Source organism: Serinus canaria, chromosome 17, assembly GCF_022539315.1.
Source record: "Serinus canaria isolate serCan28SL12 chromosome 17, serCan2020, whole genome shotgun sequence".
Classification (NCBI taxonomy): domain Eukaryota; kingdom Metazoa; phylum Chordata; class Aves; order Passeriformes; family Fringillidae; genus Serinus; species Serinus canaria.
Genome location: NC_066330.1, coordinates 2,100,019 through 2,116,724, shown reverse-complemented (window position 1 = coordinate 2,116,724; position 16,706 = coordinate 2,100,019). Strand labels below are relative to the sequence as shown.

The 16,706-nt window shown below is 53.7% G+C and overlaps 1 protein-coding gene across 2 annotated transcripts in view; it reads right to left on the bottom strand.

Annotated features, from left to right (window-relative positions):
• KCNT1 (potassium sodium-activated channel subfamily T member 1) overlaps positions 1-5,669 on the bottom strand; it is a 65,869-nt gene extending 60,200 nt beyond the window's left edge. For both annotated transcript variants that reach the window (XM_050981110.1, XM_050981112.1), the window contains exon 1: positions 5,496-5,669. In XM_050981110.1, coding sequence (XP_050837067.1) covers positions 5,496-5,590 — 95 coding nt within the window. In that variant the 5' untranslated portion in view covers positions 5,591-5,669. The remainder of the gene's footprint in view (positions 1-5,495) is intronic.
• Between the last annotated feature and the right edge of the window lie 11,037 nt (positions 5,670-16,706).

The window sequence follows — 16,706 nt, the reverse complement described above, 5'->3', positions numbered from 1 at the left end:
ACCCCAGGGAGGGACGGAAATTTGAGCCCACAGTGTTAAATTGCACTAAATAACTGAAAATCAATGTTGTTCTTCCTTTTCCTCAGGGCACAGCCATAGCCAGCAGCACTCCAGGGACACCTCTGCTCATTCCACCAGCCTGCTACAGGCACTTCCTTTTATTGCAGGCAAGGGCCCACTGCTGACAGTGAAAACAATATCCCAGGAAAAAGGCAATGGCCATTTTTTAAAATAAAATAATAGTTATAATTACAAGAGAACTGTGTTTCTTCTTTCTCTATTGCTTTCATAATTTTCCTAACACTCCTGCCAGTGTCCAGGGGTACCTGCCTGAAGGTGAAGAGACAAGAGCACACCAATAGCTGCCAGGAAACATCAATTAAAAAACTCCAAGCAGCACAGCAATTAAGACACAGCATTGGGAATCATCCCTGCAGCCTTTCAGAACAACTGGAAAAACAAACCTCAATTAAGAATGCAATCATTAAAAAAAAACCCTGCAAACACAAGAAAACCCAAATCAATTTTATAAATCTGCCTCAGGCTTCCAAAGCTCCTCATCCTGCTGTGTCCCCCCTGGGGCTGGGCTCAGCAATCCAGGGGCATCCAAACCCAGCTCTGGTGGATTTGCCTCGTTTAAGGGTGAGGAGGTGCTGGAGAGGAGGTGCCCATACCATGCAGAGCTGGCAGGGGCAAACCCTGCTTGTGCTGTCACACAGAAACTTCCCTGGCAAAGCCTTGACTCAGGGAAACAGCCTAATTTAATCTAATTAATTCATTCATTAAACAGCCTAATCTAATTAATAACTGGTTTGCTTTTGTTTTGCCAGGTGGAAGGAGCAGAGGAGAAGCAAGTTAATTCTGCTGGACACACAGGCACTCCCAAGCTGCTGTCTGGGATCCCAGCACCTTCACCAGGGAAATTTGTTCCTTGGTTTGCTCAGGCATCACCACTGAGCTGTCCCTTGAGACATTCTGCACCCAGGGCTGGTGGGAATAGCTCTAAATTCCTGTGACTGAGGGAAGGGATATTAACAATAATATCCATCCTGCTTTACAAGTGAGGGTCACACTGCTGGGGGATGAAGAGCCTCCCCCAGGGGAATTTTGTGGCACACAGGCACCAGAGCTGAATCTCCTAATTCCAGGTAAAACTTTCACTGGCACAGATTCTACAGCCTGAGCAGACTTTGCACTGACTTAAAATATTGGCCATTACCTCACCAGCAGAGGAACAAATGGCTCTAATTTCTGGATACAAATTGGAATTTTCAAATTGGCATCTGCATCTTCCAAATAAAATGAGGAAAATTGCCCATTAAATCAAACAGCAATGAAGTGGGGACCCAGCCACAGAACCTGCCTCGGGAACACAGAACTACCCAGCTCCATTAATGGAATGATGCATTTTGATGAGGAACTCACTTGGGGCATGTTAGCATGAGAACTGCAGGGATAAGATCCTCCAAGGCTGATATTGCTGCACTTCACTTTGCTCATGCCAAGCATAATCTGACCTAAGATTCACAGCCACCACTTAGTGACAAATTAGAGACAAAGACCAGATGTCAGATCACAGACAAAGAAGTTGTAAGACTCTAAAACAACCGAAAGCAGAAACTTAAAAGAATTGTCAAAATCCTCTTTTCTTGGTTATGCAACATCCAAAATGTCTTTGATTTGAAATAGGAGATGTTAAAATTTTATAGAGAAGTTGCTGAATTCTTCTGAACAAGCAGCTTTTCCAAACATTCTCGTCCATCAAAATGATTTTTTTGCTGATAATTAGCCTCAGAAAAATGCACTTAATCAAAGTGACATCCATTACTTCTCACTCCTGTAAATAGGACTGTGGCTTTCTGGAAAGTGTTCAGACTATTCAAATTAGGCAACAAATAAGCTCCTAATGAACACTTTTCTGAGATACAGTTTAATTTTATTTATGGGCTTTTTTTATACATGCCCCAACCCAGCTGTCAGCACTGTCCAAGAAAAAAAGAAATGCAGGAGATCAAAAACTGCCATAGTCAGGACAGCAAACATCAAAGGGATGCCACAGCTTGGGGTGTGAAACAATATTTATCCATCCAGCAGATGTGCTTTCTCAGCTGCCTTTAATCAGCACTTGCAGCATCCCTTCAGAACAGGAGCCTGGGCAGCCCCAGCTCAGGGGATGTGGGTTGAGCTCCTGCTCCCTCCCCAGCACCCCAGCCTGGCTCCCACAGCTCCCTGGCACAGAGAATTCCCATCCAGGAAGGTGAGAAGGCAGCCAGGCCCCAGCAGGGTTTGTGCCCCCAGTTCTTCACCTTCTCTTTGCCCCAGGCTCAACATCTCAAGCTCTGCCTTTGCAGAGGCTCTGGGTGCTTCCATGGCCACAAAACATCAGGGAGATAAGAAAGGCAGCACTGCCAGGAGCCAGCAGAACAAATCCATTTTTCTCCCAGTACTGACATTGACAGCACCTTCCAAATGGGAAGGAAATGTCTGAACTGGGCAGGACTAATGCCAGACAACAGAGGCAGCTGCAAGGTTCCAAAGAGAGCCTTCCCTCCCCAGGGCACAAATCACCTCCCGGGCCCTGGCAGTCAGATTCCTGCCCTGAGAGCAGCTTGTAGCCTCTGGGAATTCAGAGCTGAATGACACTTAACCCTGCTTCTCCAGCCCAGAGACCTGCCTGGCAGAAATGTCCAACACAGCTGGGCCCAAAGCCTTCCACCCTCTGGTGGCAGTGAGCTCTGAAGATAGCAAGATGATCCTGGAAGGAGCACTTGGACTTGACAACTCTGGATTTGCTTGTCATTAGGCTTTCCTGTCTCTGTCTCACAAATCCATTTTCCTCCCACATTCCTTTCCCAGCCAGCCGTTTCCTATTTGCTTCCTGGCCAATTTATTGCCTCCACCACGGGATGTTCAGAGTGTTATTTAATTCTCCTGTCAATCACTCCACCTGCCAAAGAGCAAGCCCTGCTCAGATCGACTGTGATCATCTTTCACATCCCAAAAACAAAAGTAAATTAGGAGCAGCCTAATTTACCCAATCCACCTCACACTCACTGATGAGTTCCTTCTGTTTCAGAGGTTATCTGGACCCACTCTCTCCCCCTGCTGCACCACAGCTCTCTAATTATCTACTTGTTCCAACGAGCTCTCATCTCCTCAAGCTCCAGCATTAGCTCATTGCAGGGCTGGTGTCTCTTCAGCATCCCCTGTGATGAGGATGCACTAATTCACCTCCAGCAGGAACAGTTTTAACTCTCCAGAAGCAGCGAAACCCAAAGGCTCCCCTTTGGCCTCCCATCCTTTTAGTCTGCTGACCTCAGAAACCTCCTCACTTCCAGCAGCACACTCATTCCAGGGTACTGTTCAAAATCAGATCTTCGAGACAGGAATTTTAAGCACTCCTTTGACAAAGAAATGAGATATTCAGCACTATGGGTGCTTTCCTTCAGTGTTACATCTCCAAGCCCAAGGAGCTCTGTTTTACCCCTCCAGGTTCCCTGCAGAGTTTGTGGGGGGATTTTCCTCAGCACATCCCTGCCAGGGCTGTAACAAAGCCCTTCAAAGCACAGCTCTGAGCTGCTTAGCATCCACAAGCACAGCAAAGCCAAAAACTCTTTCTGCTTCTCGTTTTTTCTCTTCCTAAATCAGCTCCTGATGCAGTGGGTTTGGAGCAGGCTAATGAACTAGTCATAATTACTCCAGCGAGCTCCATTCAGCCACAAGGTCCCACTATTATTAATGACTTGGACTGGAATTTAGGCCTAACAGCAACATTTCCCAAAGCCCACAGCTCATCTCAGCTCCCAGGGAAGTCAAGTGGACTCCAGTGAGCAGCAAATGTGGGCTCAGAGATCTGCACGCCCCCACACAATGAAATTATCAGTATTTTCCAGATGAAGGGGAAATCAAATAACTCAAGGAAACAGCACAGAGCCAGGGAAACTGAGATATCTTGAGAAACAATGCTAATGAATTCTTGAGAAACGGGGCTAATGAATTAACAGAACAACCCAGAGTATCTCCACATTAAAATTAAAGAGAGGTGCTGAATCAGAAAGACTCAAATCTAGAGGAAAATGAAGGTTAAGGGGTGTAACCAGAGAAATACATAAAGAACACAATCTGCTATTGCCATCCTCCATATTTCAGATGCTTCCAAATACTTAAATATGAAAACTATTAAATCTTCAGACTTGACCAAATGAGCCATATCACCATTCTGAAAGCCAGACATTTTCTGCAGCAGGAATTTCCTGTTAACTTCTCACTGGGTGTCATAAAACTATATTAATGTTTAAGTGTCTGTTAAGGAAATCTGGGCTCTAAAACCTCCAGGATCACAGATTCCTTTTCGAGCCAGACCAATTTTATGCAGCGATAAAAGTTAGGAACACTTATAGAGAACATTTGTAAAACCCACATTCACAGTCTCAAAGCCAAATTCACTTTTTTTTTTTTTTATGATACTTGTACATATAAAAAAAAAAGAAATTATCTCTTAAGGGAGATGCACAAAAGCCTTGATGCAGGTGTACCAGGCACACAGCAGCTAGTCAAGGACTAACCAGTAATTGAAAGGTTTTTTCCAACAAGAATTACATCTCTGTTTGCATCATGCAATTAATTGGTGGGGAAGCAGACTCCCCATTATCACTGGCATTTATGCTATGAGCAGAGCTGAAGGGAAGGTGCCTGTTCCTCTTGACTGAACTGCTCTGCCCATGGAATTCTCGTGCCACTCACGGCATTCCCTCTGTCACCAACTCAAGCTGGGGATCAATCCCAGCCAGGCAGGAGCAGCAGGCTGGTGCTCAGCACAAAAAAAACATTCCTCTGGTCATCCCAAGGAAGGGAGAGAGGCACCACAACCCCAGCAGTTCTTCAGAGTCACCCTGCAGCCAGGACAGCGTCCGGGGGCAGCCTGGAGGAGCCGTCCCTGCTCAGTAAATGCTCGTCAGCCCAAATTCACACATGGTGTCACAGGGAGCTCCACCAGCCCCTCACTACCCCAGACATCAGTCCCTTCTCCTGCTTGCCAGCCCTGGTGGGACTCCAGGACACAGCCAGCTGCCCACAGAGCTCTGCTGGCCCAGCACACCCACAGCACTCCCAGCACATCCCCGGGAGCACCCCGATGCTCCCCAAACACCCGCGGCCTCCACCCGCACATCCCGGCGGTGCCACCCGCTGCCGGATCCTCGGGCACATCCCAGCGCCCGCAGCTCCGAGCCCCCCCGGGCACCCCCAGCCTCTCCTGCCCTCAGCACCGCGGAGAGCTCCGCGCCGGGCGGGCTCGGCCCCGCGCCCGCGGGAGCAGCACCGCGGAGAGCTCCGCGTCCCCTCCGCGTCCCGCCGCTGTCCCCGGTGTGTCCCCCCAGCCCAGGTGTGTCACCCCCCAGCCCAGGTGTGCGTCCCCTCCTCGGCAGAGCCGCAGGTCCGTGTGTCCCTCCGGCGGGTCGGTGTCCCCGCGCCCTCCGCCGCGCTGTCCCCCGCACCTGTCGTCGCTCTGGAAGGACTGGTCCCCCAGCAGCAGATCGCGGAAGCGGTACCGGGGTGGCAGCGGCAGCACCTCGGACTCCAGCTCCGTCATCTTCAGGGAGGCGATGTCCAGAATGACCCCGCTCTTGCGGCTCCCGCCGCCGTCCCCGCCGCCGCAGCCGCCGGGCGACGAGAGCCTGCGGGAGAGAGAGAGGGGACAGCGACAATGGGGGGGCGAGAGGGGCCCTGCCCTGCCCTGCCCGTCCCCGCCCGCCCCGGCGCCTCCTCCGGGGCCGGCCCCGCGCCACCCCCCGCACCCCCGGCCGCGGTTACATTGCGGGGCAGGCGGCCGTGCCCCCCCGGCAGAGCGCTCCCCCCGGGGGCATGGGTGGCTCGGGGCTCCGCCGGCTCAGGAGAGGGCCCGGCGGGGCGGGCAGGGTCCCCCGGAGCGCCCCGCACAGCGGCGCCGGGCACAGGACATTTGCTGCTCGGCAGGCGAGCGACGGAGAGCAAGAGGAGCCAATGGAAGAGCCCGATCGCCGGGAGGAAATCAAACTGCTCGCAAGATAATCGAGAGCCGACGGCCAAACCCAGATCCACCCCCAGCCTCCCCCCGCGGCGAAAAGTAGGGATGGGAGGCAGGCAAGGCGATGGCTCCACAGCCGTGCTGGAAGCAGAAGCACAACCTCCTCTCCGGACTGCTGGCATGTAAATCATCTGAGCAGCCCCGGGATTAAATGAGAAACCGCCAAGGCTGATGACTCAGTCGCCTGTCCAGCTGCCAAGTGTCGTGGCCAGGAGGATACATCACCCATCCCTCGGCATGCCCGTGGCCAGGAGGATGCACCACCCATCCCTTGGCATGCCCGTGGCTCCATCAGGGCAGTGCCTGGGAGAGACCCAAGGTGATGGCTCACAGGCAGCTGCATGTGGCCATTATACACAGGGAGGAGATGAAACCCAGCCAGCCCTCAGGAGTTATGTCAGAGGGTTAAAGGCTTTCTCTGGACTCTTTCTCAAAGCACATTTACCAACCAGAACGCGGGTGTGCCCCTGCCACCCATCCCAGCAGATTGGGGTTAAACCGAAACTTCACAAAGCAGCAAAGCCATTCCTTGCAGAGACCCCAAAGGCAGCACCCCAGGCCCTGATCCTGTCTGGCTTCATCAGAGAAGTTCATCCATGCCACGAGAGGAGCACCAATCTCACAGACTCTTTGTGGGAAGAGGCGAGGACAGGGCTTGGAAGAGGAGCTGTGGTGCCTCCGAGCTGATTCTTTGTCCCTCACATGTAACTCTGGAGTGAGAGGCAGCAAAGAGCTGAAAGGCTCCAACTCCTGTCTGATGTTCTTCCAAGAGTCTCCTCCAGAGCCTCTCCAATCCATTCCCAGCATCTTCCCACAGCTTTGCCTCCAGTACCCCCTGCACAAGCTAAAGGCAGAAGAGCCTTCAGCAGCTGAATACTGAGCAGCACCGAGCACAGATCCAGGGATTTGCTGCAGGGATGGGAGCTGAGGCTCCTCAGATCCTCTTCTCTCTCTAGCAGCTCACACCCCTGTAAATCAGCTCCCAGCTGAGCAGATCCCAAAGCCCTGCTCAGCTGCTGCTCCCGAGTTTCCAGAAGAGCAGCCAGCATGCAGAATTTCAGGATTTCTGCTGAGCACAGCCCCAGCAGACAGCCCAGCCCGCCCTCAGCTCTTCAGATGGTTCTCACTGCTGTTATTTGCCACTTAATTCTGTCCCCCCCAGAGCTCCTCAGCTCCTTTTAGCTGCCACATGCACAGAGCAGCCAGGGCTCTGCACTGACTAATGCATCTGTGCAGGGCCTTGGGCATCAGGGAGGTTATTCTATGCACTCATTGATCCAAAACTTGGTCTTTAGGATAAATCAAACCAAGCTCCTGTCAACTCAAGCACTCCCTCTGGATCCACTGACATAAACACTGAGGTTTGCTGACCACCTCCAGCTCGTGTTGCAAAGGAGGACCTGACATTAAGCACAAAAGAAAAAAAAAAAAAAGAAAGCCACAATTAAGTCTTTCCTCTTGGAGCTTAACTATGATAAATGAGGCCAAAAGCAGGCTGTTTCTAGGCCATCAGGACAGCACTCTGAAACACAAATTTCAGCCTGAGAAAATACAATTTTCAAAACTTATCCACCCTCTTATTATAAGCATGGTTTAGGGCAGGTAGGCAGGTGCCTGGCTCCAAGTGGGGGTGACTGTGATTGTGTTTGAAGGAGACTGTCACACCCAGTGCTCTCCAGGGGTTATGAAGTGCCTGTTTAAAGCAGCACCATGTTTCCTTTCCCAGAGGAAAGGAGTGCTGCAGCTGCACAGCCCTGGGCACACTGCCTGCCATGGGGAAAGGGCATCTCCACCCCCAGCTGCCACCCTGGCTGACACTGCACAGCTCCTGGGCAGGCAGGGCCACCCTCATCCTGCCCCTCTGGGAGCTGGGGATGCTCACAGCCATTCCCAGCCCTTCTCCAGGATGGCAAACACATCTTTGGGGGTTTGGGTGCTGTTTGGCTTTTTTATTTCCACAGGATTCTTTCCCAACTCAATTAATCCATCTCTGCTGGCCTCAGATCATGAAACAAAGCAAATATTCACCACTGTCCTTTATCAGCACTTAGAATCTGTAGTAAAATCCAATTATATCAGTAGCTCTGGAAACACAATTTCTTCTATTTGCATCTGAGCTTCTTCTCCCATTGGCAGTAACAGCTACACTTTGAATGCATTTTCTCTTACTCTTGCATACAAAATCATTCAGAATTTTTAAATTTTGGCACATTTGTTTATTCTGGATGAAGCTTCACTACACGAAATACTGCATTTGCTTGTTTGTCACAATGTCTGTATCAATTTCAGTGACTTTGAGATACTGTACATTGATGTCTTAGACAAAGTGCTCCTGCACAGCACACAAATCTCCTGAGAGTGGCACAGAGGATTTACAGCCTCTCCTCCCAAACTCGGGGATCCTGAGCTATGGAAATGCCACAGCAACCTGGCTATTTTTTCAAAGCTGTAGTGGTAGAAAATAAAAAATTCATGAACAAGCTCATTTATTGCATAGTCTTCAAATACTACCGAAAAAAAAAATAATCCTGGAGTGGTTTATAGCTAAATACAGATCTGCAGCTTTATTTTTATCATCCCTTTCCGTCCTTCCTCCAGAACCCTGCACCACTAAAACAGCGTGCTGCCATCAGCATATGGAAACCTCCACACTCTTCCACTCTCAGCTACAGCAGCGTCTCTCTCCCAGCCTGGGCAGCTCCACGGGGAGGGGACACGGCCCTGCCCGGCCCCCTGGAGCTGGGCTGAGCCTGTGGGACCCAGCCAGACCCCCCTGCTGCAGCCCAGCCAGAGCCAGCCCTGCCCGGTTCAGCACGCTCAGCCCAGAGCCACGCCTGCCCTGGGTGCTGCCATCCCTCCCTGAGCCTGGGCTGGGTGCTGCCATCCCCCCCTGAGCCTGCCCTGGGTGCTGCCATCCCCCCCTGAGCCTGGGCTGGGTGCTGCCATCCCCCCCTGAGCCTGCCCTGGGTGCTGCCATCCCTCCCTGAGCCTGGGCTGGGCTCAGCCTCCTCCTTCCCTTGCTGGTTCCACCTGGCACAGCCAGGGGGGCCTCGCTGCTGCCAGCACCCTGCCCTGGGCTGGAAATGCCAGCGCAGAACCAGAGAGAGCCCAGGAGCTCTGCAGTGCCACTGGAGCTCCTCAGAGCTCCCCAGATCCAAGAGGCAGCTCTGTCTCACAGGGAAATCCACAGGCAGGGAGCTTCTCGTAATGGGTATCAGGACTTCCATTATTATTTGTAACTATGCCTGTCAAAAGAGGAAGGACACAGCCCGAGTTCCTGCTCCGCTTCCTTGCACACTGCACACCCCAAAACCCACAGGGCACCTTCCTGCTTCCCACCACAAACCAGTCCCAAACCAGCAGGGTCACCACAGACCCCACCCTGCTGTGGGATGGACCTGCCCAGACCTGCCAGGGGCTCTCAGGGACAGCTCTGCTCTGCCAGCCCCAGCAGGTGCTGGAGGAGATCTTCTCAGGTGCACCTCCATTTGGGGCAGGTTCTTGCATAACCTCCACTCTAAACCTCTCCTCTCCCACTCCAAGCTGCAAAAGGAGGCAGAGGCAGCAGGCCCTGCTGGCAGCCATCTGTTCCAAGTCCATCTTTCCCCAGGAGGGTGGCCAGGGAGTCTGGATGTGCCGCCAGGAAAGCCAGCACCTCGTGTCCAGCACCAGCATCCCCTCCTCAGGCAAAGCCACCTCACAGTTCGGGATCCAGCAGTCCCTGCAGCACCCAGGCAGCTGCTGCTGTGCCTCCTGCCACCCGTGAGGGCATGGAAAGGACAATCCCTGGCTGAAACAGTGGAGCAGAACAACACACAGGGTCTGACCTTTGCTGTTGGCACCAACGCAGGACACAACACACTCTGGGCACCAAACGGGCACTGGCTGGGCAGGAGCTCCAGCTGCTCTTTGCTGGCCCAGACCATGGTAGGGTGAGAGTCTGGATTGCACTCAAGGGCTGGGACACCTCTCCAGAGGGTCCTTGGGCCAGGCTGCTCCAGGACAGCAAGGGCTGCCATGTCCTGTCCCCCCTGACCCAGCAGGGTCTGTCCTGCATCCTGGCCCATCCTCGGCCACCCCAGCCAGCACCAGGCTGCCTGAGCCTCCCCAGGGAGCCAAGCCATACAGGAAATGCTGCCCTTTCTTTTCCTATAGTTATTTAAATATATACAATCATCTCTGTTTGTTTCTCCTCCCACAGCTCTTCTGGTTACCAGGTTACAGTTGTTCTCCTCTCTCTTTATGGTTTGGGTTTTTTCCCCCTCTGAGTGACATCCCTGTGGGGTCTCCTAATGCCTGGAGTGCTTGGGGACACAGGTCTGGTCCCCAGAGGCTGGAAGGCAGCACATCCCCCCTACCTGCCCCTGCAGCAGGACTGGCACCACTCCTGGCACGGAGGGGTGGCAGAGCTGGCACAGCACAGCCCAGGAGAGGGCAAGGCCCAGGCAGGGAGGGAGGCAGCAGCTCTGCCCACGTGTGTGGGTGAGCACAGGGCAGGACAGGCCTCCCAGCCAGCACAGCCTCCCCTGCCCAGGCACTGCCCTTCCTGTGCCAGCCCTGCAGGGACAGCCCCAGGGCAGGGTCGGGGTGCTCATTCCAGAGCTGATTCCTCTGCCAACACCTCCCTTCTCTGTGAGCAGCAGCCAAGCCACTGTGGCTCTGTCTTGCCTTGCTGAGGAAGAGCCCCAGGCTCTCATCCCCTGTCCCCTGTCCCTCCCCAGAGGTGTCACAGCAGCCCACGGTCACCACTACCCCTGTGACGGGTGTGGGTTTGAGATCTTCTGATTCAGAGAGTTTGAAGAGCCCTGAGGATGTGAGCAGCCCCATCCCAGCCCCATCATCATTGCCATGAAGCCTGAGCAGCTCTGGCTCCAGCCCTGGTTTGGGCTCAAACCTGCACAACACACCCTCACCCATCTCCACACACACTCACAAGGTGTGGAGTCCCCCAGATGAAATTCCTGCATCCCAATTCCCATCTCCACAGACAGCTGGACTGTCCACGTCAGGAGCTGCTGCTGCTCAGAACTTCTGCAGAGCTGCTGAGCCTTGTGACAAATCCATCCATCCATCCAACTAGCACAGGCAATTTAGCACCACAGGCCTCACGGAGAAATTAGCATTTTGTGTGTTTCACGTGGAAAATGAACAGGAAGAGTGAGTCAGTGCAAAGCTCCACCAGCCTTTCCCCCGCTGGCAAATGCTATTTTGTAGAAGATAAAAGTAGAAATTGTACCTTCCAGGTCCAGAGCCTCACGTTCCGCAGAGCCCTGCACCAGCAGTCCAGCCCCACAGCTGCCCATCCCTCCTGCCTGGTGCTCACAGGGTTTGTGTGACAGGCTCAGGGGAGGCACAGCCCCACAGAGAAACTTCCTCCCTTTTCTTTCACCCCACAGCAGCACATGAGTGGCAGAGGCAGAGATCCAGTGGGAGTGAGCCACAGGCATCCCCTCTGCCCAGAGCATCCCGCCTGGAAGGGCTGCCAGAGCTGGGGCTCCCAGCAGGCACAAAGGCAAACAGGCTGTGCTGATGTCCCTGGGGACTGCAGAGCCCAAATAACACTGGGGAAAAGGAGGGAGGGAAAGAGCTCATCCTGCACATCCTGGGCTCCTGGCAGGTGAGGGGAGCAGCTCCCACTCCTCAGGCCTGGGCTGGGGTCTCCTCATCTCTTCAATAAGGAAAACCAGCCTGGAGCAGTGCAAGGTCTGGTGGAGCCAACCTGGGCTGTGGAAGGTTCCCTGCCCCTGGCATGGGGCTGGAACTGCAGGATCTTTAAGGTTCCTTCAGCCCAAATCCTTCTGTGATTCTGTGACTTGCAACCCATCTATTCTATTGTGTAAATATGCAAATAAAATGCAAATTAGCTCAGCTGAGCCCTTGCAGCACAACATCCAAAGCTGCCTGAGGACACAGCTCTGCTCCCCATCCCAAGGGCTCATCCCAGCACCTCAGCCAGGAGCAGCCCTGGGAGAAGGGGCAAACCCAGAGCACTCAGCCTGCAGAGCCAAGGTCACCAGCCCTGCCAGGAAATCCCTGACTCAGCCCTCTCCAGGGCTATTTGTGGATTGCATCAGGCCCCACTCTGCTCTGGGAGCTGCTGGCTGAGGAGCAGATTTCCCAGTGTCCAGCAAGGACATCACCCCTTTTTCCTCCTGGGTTTGTAGGGTGGCCTGGCAGCACACACAAGTCCTTCTAAAAGCTCCATCAACCCCAGTCCTCAAGAAATGAAGCAACCAGGACTCACTGCTGGAGAAACAATCCCTCAGGGGAGGCCCTGCCAGTCCCACTGGGAATTTTGGAGGCTGTGCACACCAGATTCCCCAGGAAAACCACCCAGCCTTTAACGACAGGGTGCTGCCAGGACAACACCAGGCTCATCATTCACACCAACCAACACCACAGACCTTAAACCCAAACAGATAATTCCCTAAAAAGAGAACAATTCCCTTGGCACAGCCTCCAGAGCTGTTCCTGGAGAGCCAGTGGCCAACCCTCCCCTCTTGCCTGTGCCATCCCAAGGGACACAATCCTGGCAGAATTTCACTCCCCTCACCCCAAGCCATAACATCCTCAGCCACGTTTGTCAGTGCCCAGTAGCTTGCAGGCTCATGTGAAAATAAAAGCTCTGCAAGATGGGGAAAGTGCTAATTTTTGCTAATAAACTGCTGGGAAAATCCTCCCCTCTGCCCAGCCCCAAGCTGCTACAAACAGCAAGGGTTGGAGTACAGAGGAAAAAAAACTTCTTTATGCTCCAGACTCCTGCAGAACAGTCCCTGCTATGGAAGCAGAAAATAATAGAGGGATGTGGGAGGAGGAAAAGTCTCTTCACACTGTTCAAAAACACAAAGTCTTGCAGAAATAAACCCCCAGAGGCAGGTTTGTCACCACAGCTGCCGGGCCAGGACGTGGTGGGATGAAGGGAGATGTCTCCTGGGTTGGAAGGCAGGAGACAAACAGGAGGGGAGCACTGAAGCAAACATCAGTGGGGTCCCACAAGGCTCTCCAGGACTGCACGGCTTCAGAGGGGATGGGCATGACTGCAAATTATCCACTGCAGTCCAACCCAAACCAGACTGCAAACGGGAAGATCTTGTGGCACTGACCGACCTGATGAAATGTCAGACAAAAATTAGCATCAATAAATTCCAACTGATCCAAAGGGAGAGGGGGCAATCATCTTCCTGCACAGGCACAGAGAGCTCTGCAAACCAGCACTCAGGAAAGAGGCACAGCAGATATCCCACAAAGCCAACAGCTCTCAGAGGGGGTCAAACCCCCAAATTTTAGGGAAGGATTTTTATTCCAGACAAGCCCACCATGGAGTCACACACCCTTGTGGCTCCCCTCCTCAGAGCTGCAGCAGCACAGAGAAGGGCACCAGAGGTAACTGTGGGTTTTAAAAAGTGTTTTGTGCCAGGCAAGGCCAAATAGACCAGGAGGAGTCTCCAGCCTGGAGAGAGACATGATGAAAAGCAGATAAAACCAGAGAGGGCAACCAGGGAGCAAGAACATCACAGGAGCTCAGGGAAATCACAGGCAGCAGCTGAAAGGAACAGCAGCATGTTCTGTCACACCACAGAGCTCCCATCCCCTTGTGGCTCCAGGAGGGAGCAGGTGAATGCCCAGGGAAGCATCACCAGGCTGGCACAGCCACTGGGAGGGGCTGCTCCTCCTGCCCTCTGTCCCTGCCACAGAATCCCACCATGGTTTGGGCTGGAAGGTCCCTAAATCCCATCTCATTCCCAAGGGCAGGGACACCTCCCACGGAGCTCCAAGCCCTGTCCAGCCTGGCCTTGGGAACTTCCAGGGATCCAGGGGCAGCCACAGCTGCTCTGGGCACCCTCCCCACCCTCACAGGGAAGAATTCCTTCCCAAGCTCCCTGCAGACCTCCCCTCCTGCAGTTTGTGTCACCAGGCCCTGCCAGGGGACACCAGGGCAGAGGCTCAGAGCTCTCCTGGCTCCTGGCCTGGCTTATTCATGAGAAGGATGAATGAGATGTTCCCCACTCCAGCCCAGCCTGGCAGGGACGCAAGAGAAACGCTCAAGGCTCCAAAACAAATTGCGTGCAGCACTGGGGAACGAGGCGTGGGGTCAGGGAGAGGTCGCTGCAGGACTGGGAGGATCCAAAGAGATGCTGTAAATATTTTTGCAGAGCAGAAAGAGCCCTGAGCACAGGCAGTGACCTACTTTGCTGTTCTCCAGTGAAGGGTGACACGGCCATGCCAGAGCCCAAGGGCAGCTCCTGAGGAGGACATTCAGCACACTGAGGGTCCTTTCATGGACAGAATGCTGGGGAAGGGTCCCAAAACCTCTTCCCACTGAGCCAGGTGTGCTGGTGGGTGCTCCCCTGCAGCAATCCAGAGCCTCACACTTCCCTCTCCCAACCATCCGAGGAGAGCAAGAGCAGAATTCTATCTTATCTCTGCCACATAAACACCCTGAAAATACAGGATGTTTGGCCCTGGATTTTATGGCTCCCCATTGCAATTTCTCCTGGAACAGCGAGGCCCAGATGCCCATGGGCAGCCAAAGCAACAGTTGCTGCAATCCACAAGGCTGACTTTCTGGAAGCTGACAAATGCCCAAGCTAGTAATCACGCCTGGAGGAACTGATTACTAATTAGCTGCAGAGCCTGGGTCAGTGCAAGCTCTGCCAAAGAAGCATCTTCTCATCCGTTTGCAGAAAATTGAAAACTTAAGAGACAACAAGAGGCTGTCAGCTGCAGGGACCATCCTTGTGCTAAACTGAGACAGTTCCTTGGATTCATTGAAAGATGAGCAGGAGAAGCCATGGGAGAACCATCCTGGACCCGGATGAGTGCTCACACTTAGCAAAAATCCCATTTAATCTGTGCTTTTTTTCTTTTCTCCTGCCCTTGGACACAGGCAGAGGCTTTAACCAGAGCGGCAGAAGGTGCCTATGGGCGTTTTTAACCTGGCTGCCCCTGCTCCAAATCTTGCTGTGAATTTTAGGGCCAAAAGCCCTGTGCCAGCCAGGTAGGACTGAGCAGAGCCCCCGGGAGCTGCCGTGCCACAGGAACACCCCGAGGCTGGCAGGATGCTGCTGTCCAGCCCCCAAGCTCAGCCTCTCAGCCAGGACCCACCTCCCCTGCCCACCCCGCTCCCAAACCTCAGGCACAGCCCCCAGACCCCTGCTCCCACAGCAGCAGCCACACAGACCCCCCCAAAGAGCAGACAGGAGAAAAGCCACCTACGTCTAAGGCAGAGCCATGGGCTCCCTAGGCAGCGGCTCCAGGCAGCCCCGGGTGCGCCGCCTTCCTCCCGCCTCTCCTCCTCACGGAGAATCCGAGCCTGCTCCCGCCCAGCTCTGCCTCTCCCGCTGGCCCCCTGACTCGGGCAGGATATTTTGGTGCGAGTCCTTCCATCTGGCTGCCCATCCATCACCCGTGCCCGCCGTGCCCGTACATGGGCAGGAGGAGGAAGCGCGGCCGCTGGCCCGAGGAAACCCTGAGTTCCCCGAAGTGACAGGCTGGATCCCTGTGCAAACATTTACCCACATTTCCCACGAGGTAGGACGGCGAAATTTAGGCTCTTTGTACCCTCTGGGTGCCAGAAATGTGTATTTACTCTCCAAACAAACTCTCAAGTGCTTTTACAAGTAACCCTTCGCTTTCCTCCTGGGAGGGACTTTCAGGACCATTGTCCCCTTATGAAGAGGGCCAGGAGGAAGCTCACAGACATTTCCACACACATCTCCACTCTCAGGATACCAAGCAGACAGAATTTCTCTTTAACAGCTTTTAAGGCAGCTCTAGATTTGCTAAGTGAAGGGATAATTGAGTTTCCCACTTATTTCAGTGGGGTCAGCCCAGCTGAGGTCCCTCAGGCACTCAGCAGAAGGTTCAGTGAATGTGTTCTGCATCTTTGTTGCTCTGCCCTGGCTCTCACATCCCTCACACACATCTCTGGTGACAGCTCTGCTTGTCTGCCATCACACCCACAGCTCCACACCTGCAAGCACAGAGAGCAGAGCAGGAGATGGTGTTGGGCTGCTGAGCCCTGGTCTGCCCAGGGGCTGTGCACAGAGCCCACAGCACCTGGAGAGGAGGGAGAAACCCTTGCAGCAGGCAGAGGCTGAGAGGCAGCAGGTGGTTACACGTGGCTAATCATTTGTGACAGGATTTGTGCCCCCAGCCCAAGCTGCAGAGGAGGAAAGCAAAGAGCAGACCTGCCAGGGCCCCTGGGATGATCTAATGGTGCTCACTGCCTGCTCCTGCCCTTTCTCTTTAGCCTGTCTCTCACAATCCTCTTCTACTTCTGCAGCTGATCAGCTCTGGAAAAGTGCTTTAGACACCAGTCTGCTCTGAGCTGGGGAAACTGCAGAGTCCTGAGGGCTCCAGGCAGCTTGTTTAATATCTCCAGAAGGGCAGCAAAGGGCTGAGCACAAGGGCAGGCAAGACAAGCAATGGCATTTCAACCTCTCCAGAGCCTGAGGGGGTTAGAAACACATCGAGCTGCAGAGCAATAATTAGGAAACAAAGTTCCTCTATCCAGATTGAAAGAGACAGGCAGGAGGATCTTTGGGCAAGGATTTGGTAGTGCATTAGCTGAGGATAAATCATCCCTGGCAGGGCTGTGGTGTCAGTAATGAGGAGCAGCTCCTCATCTTCCCCTAATGTT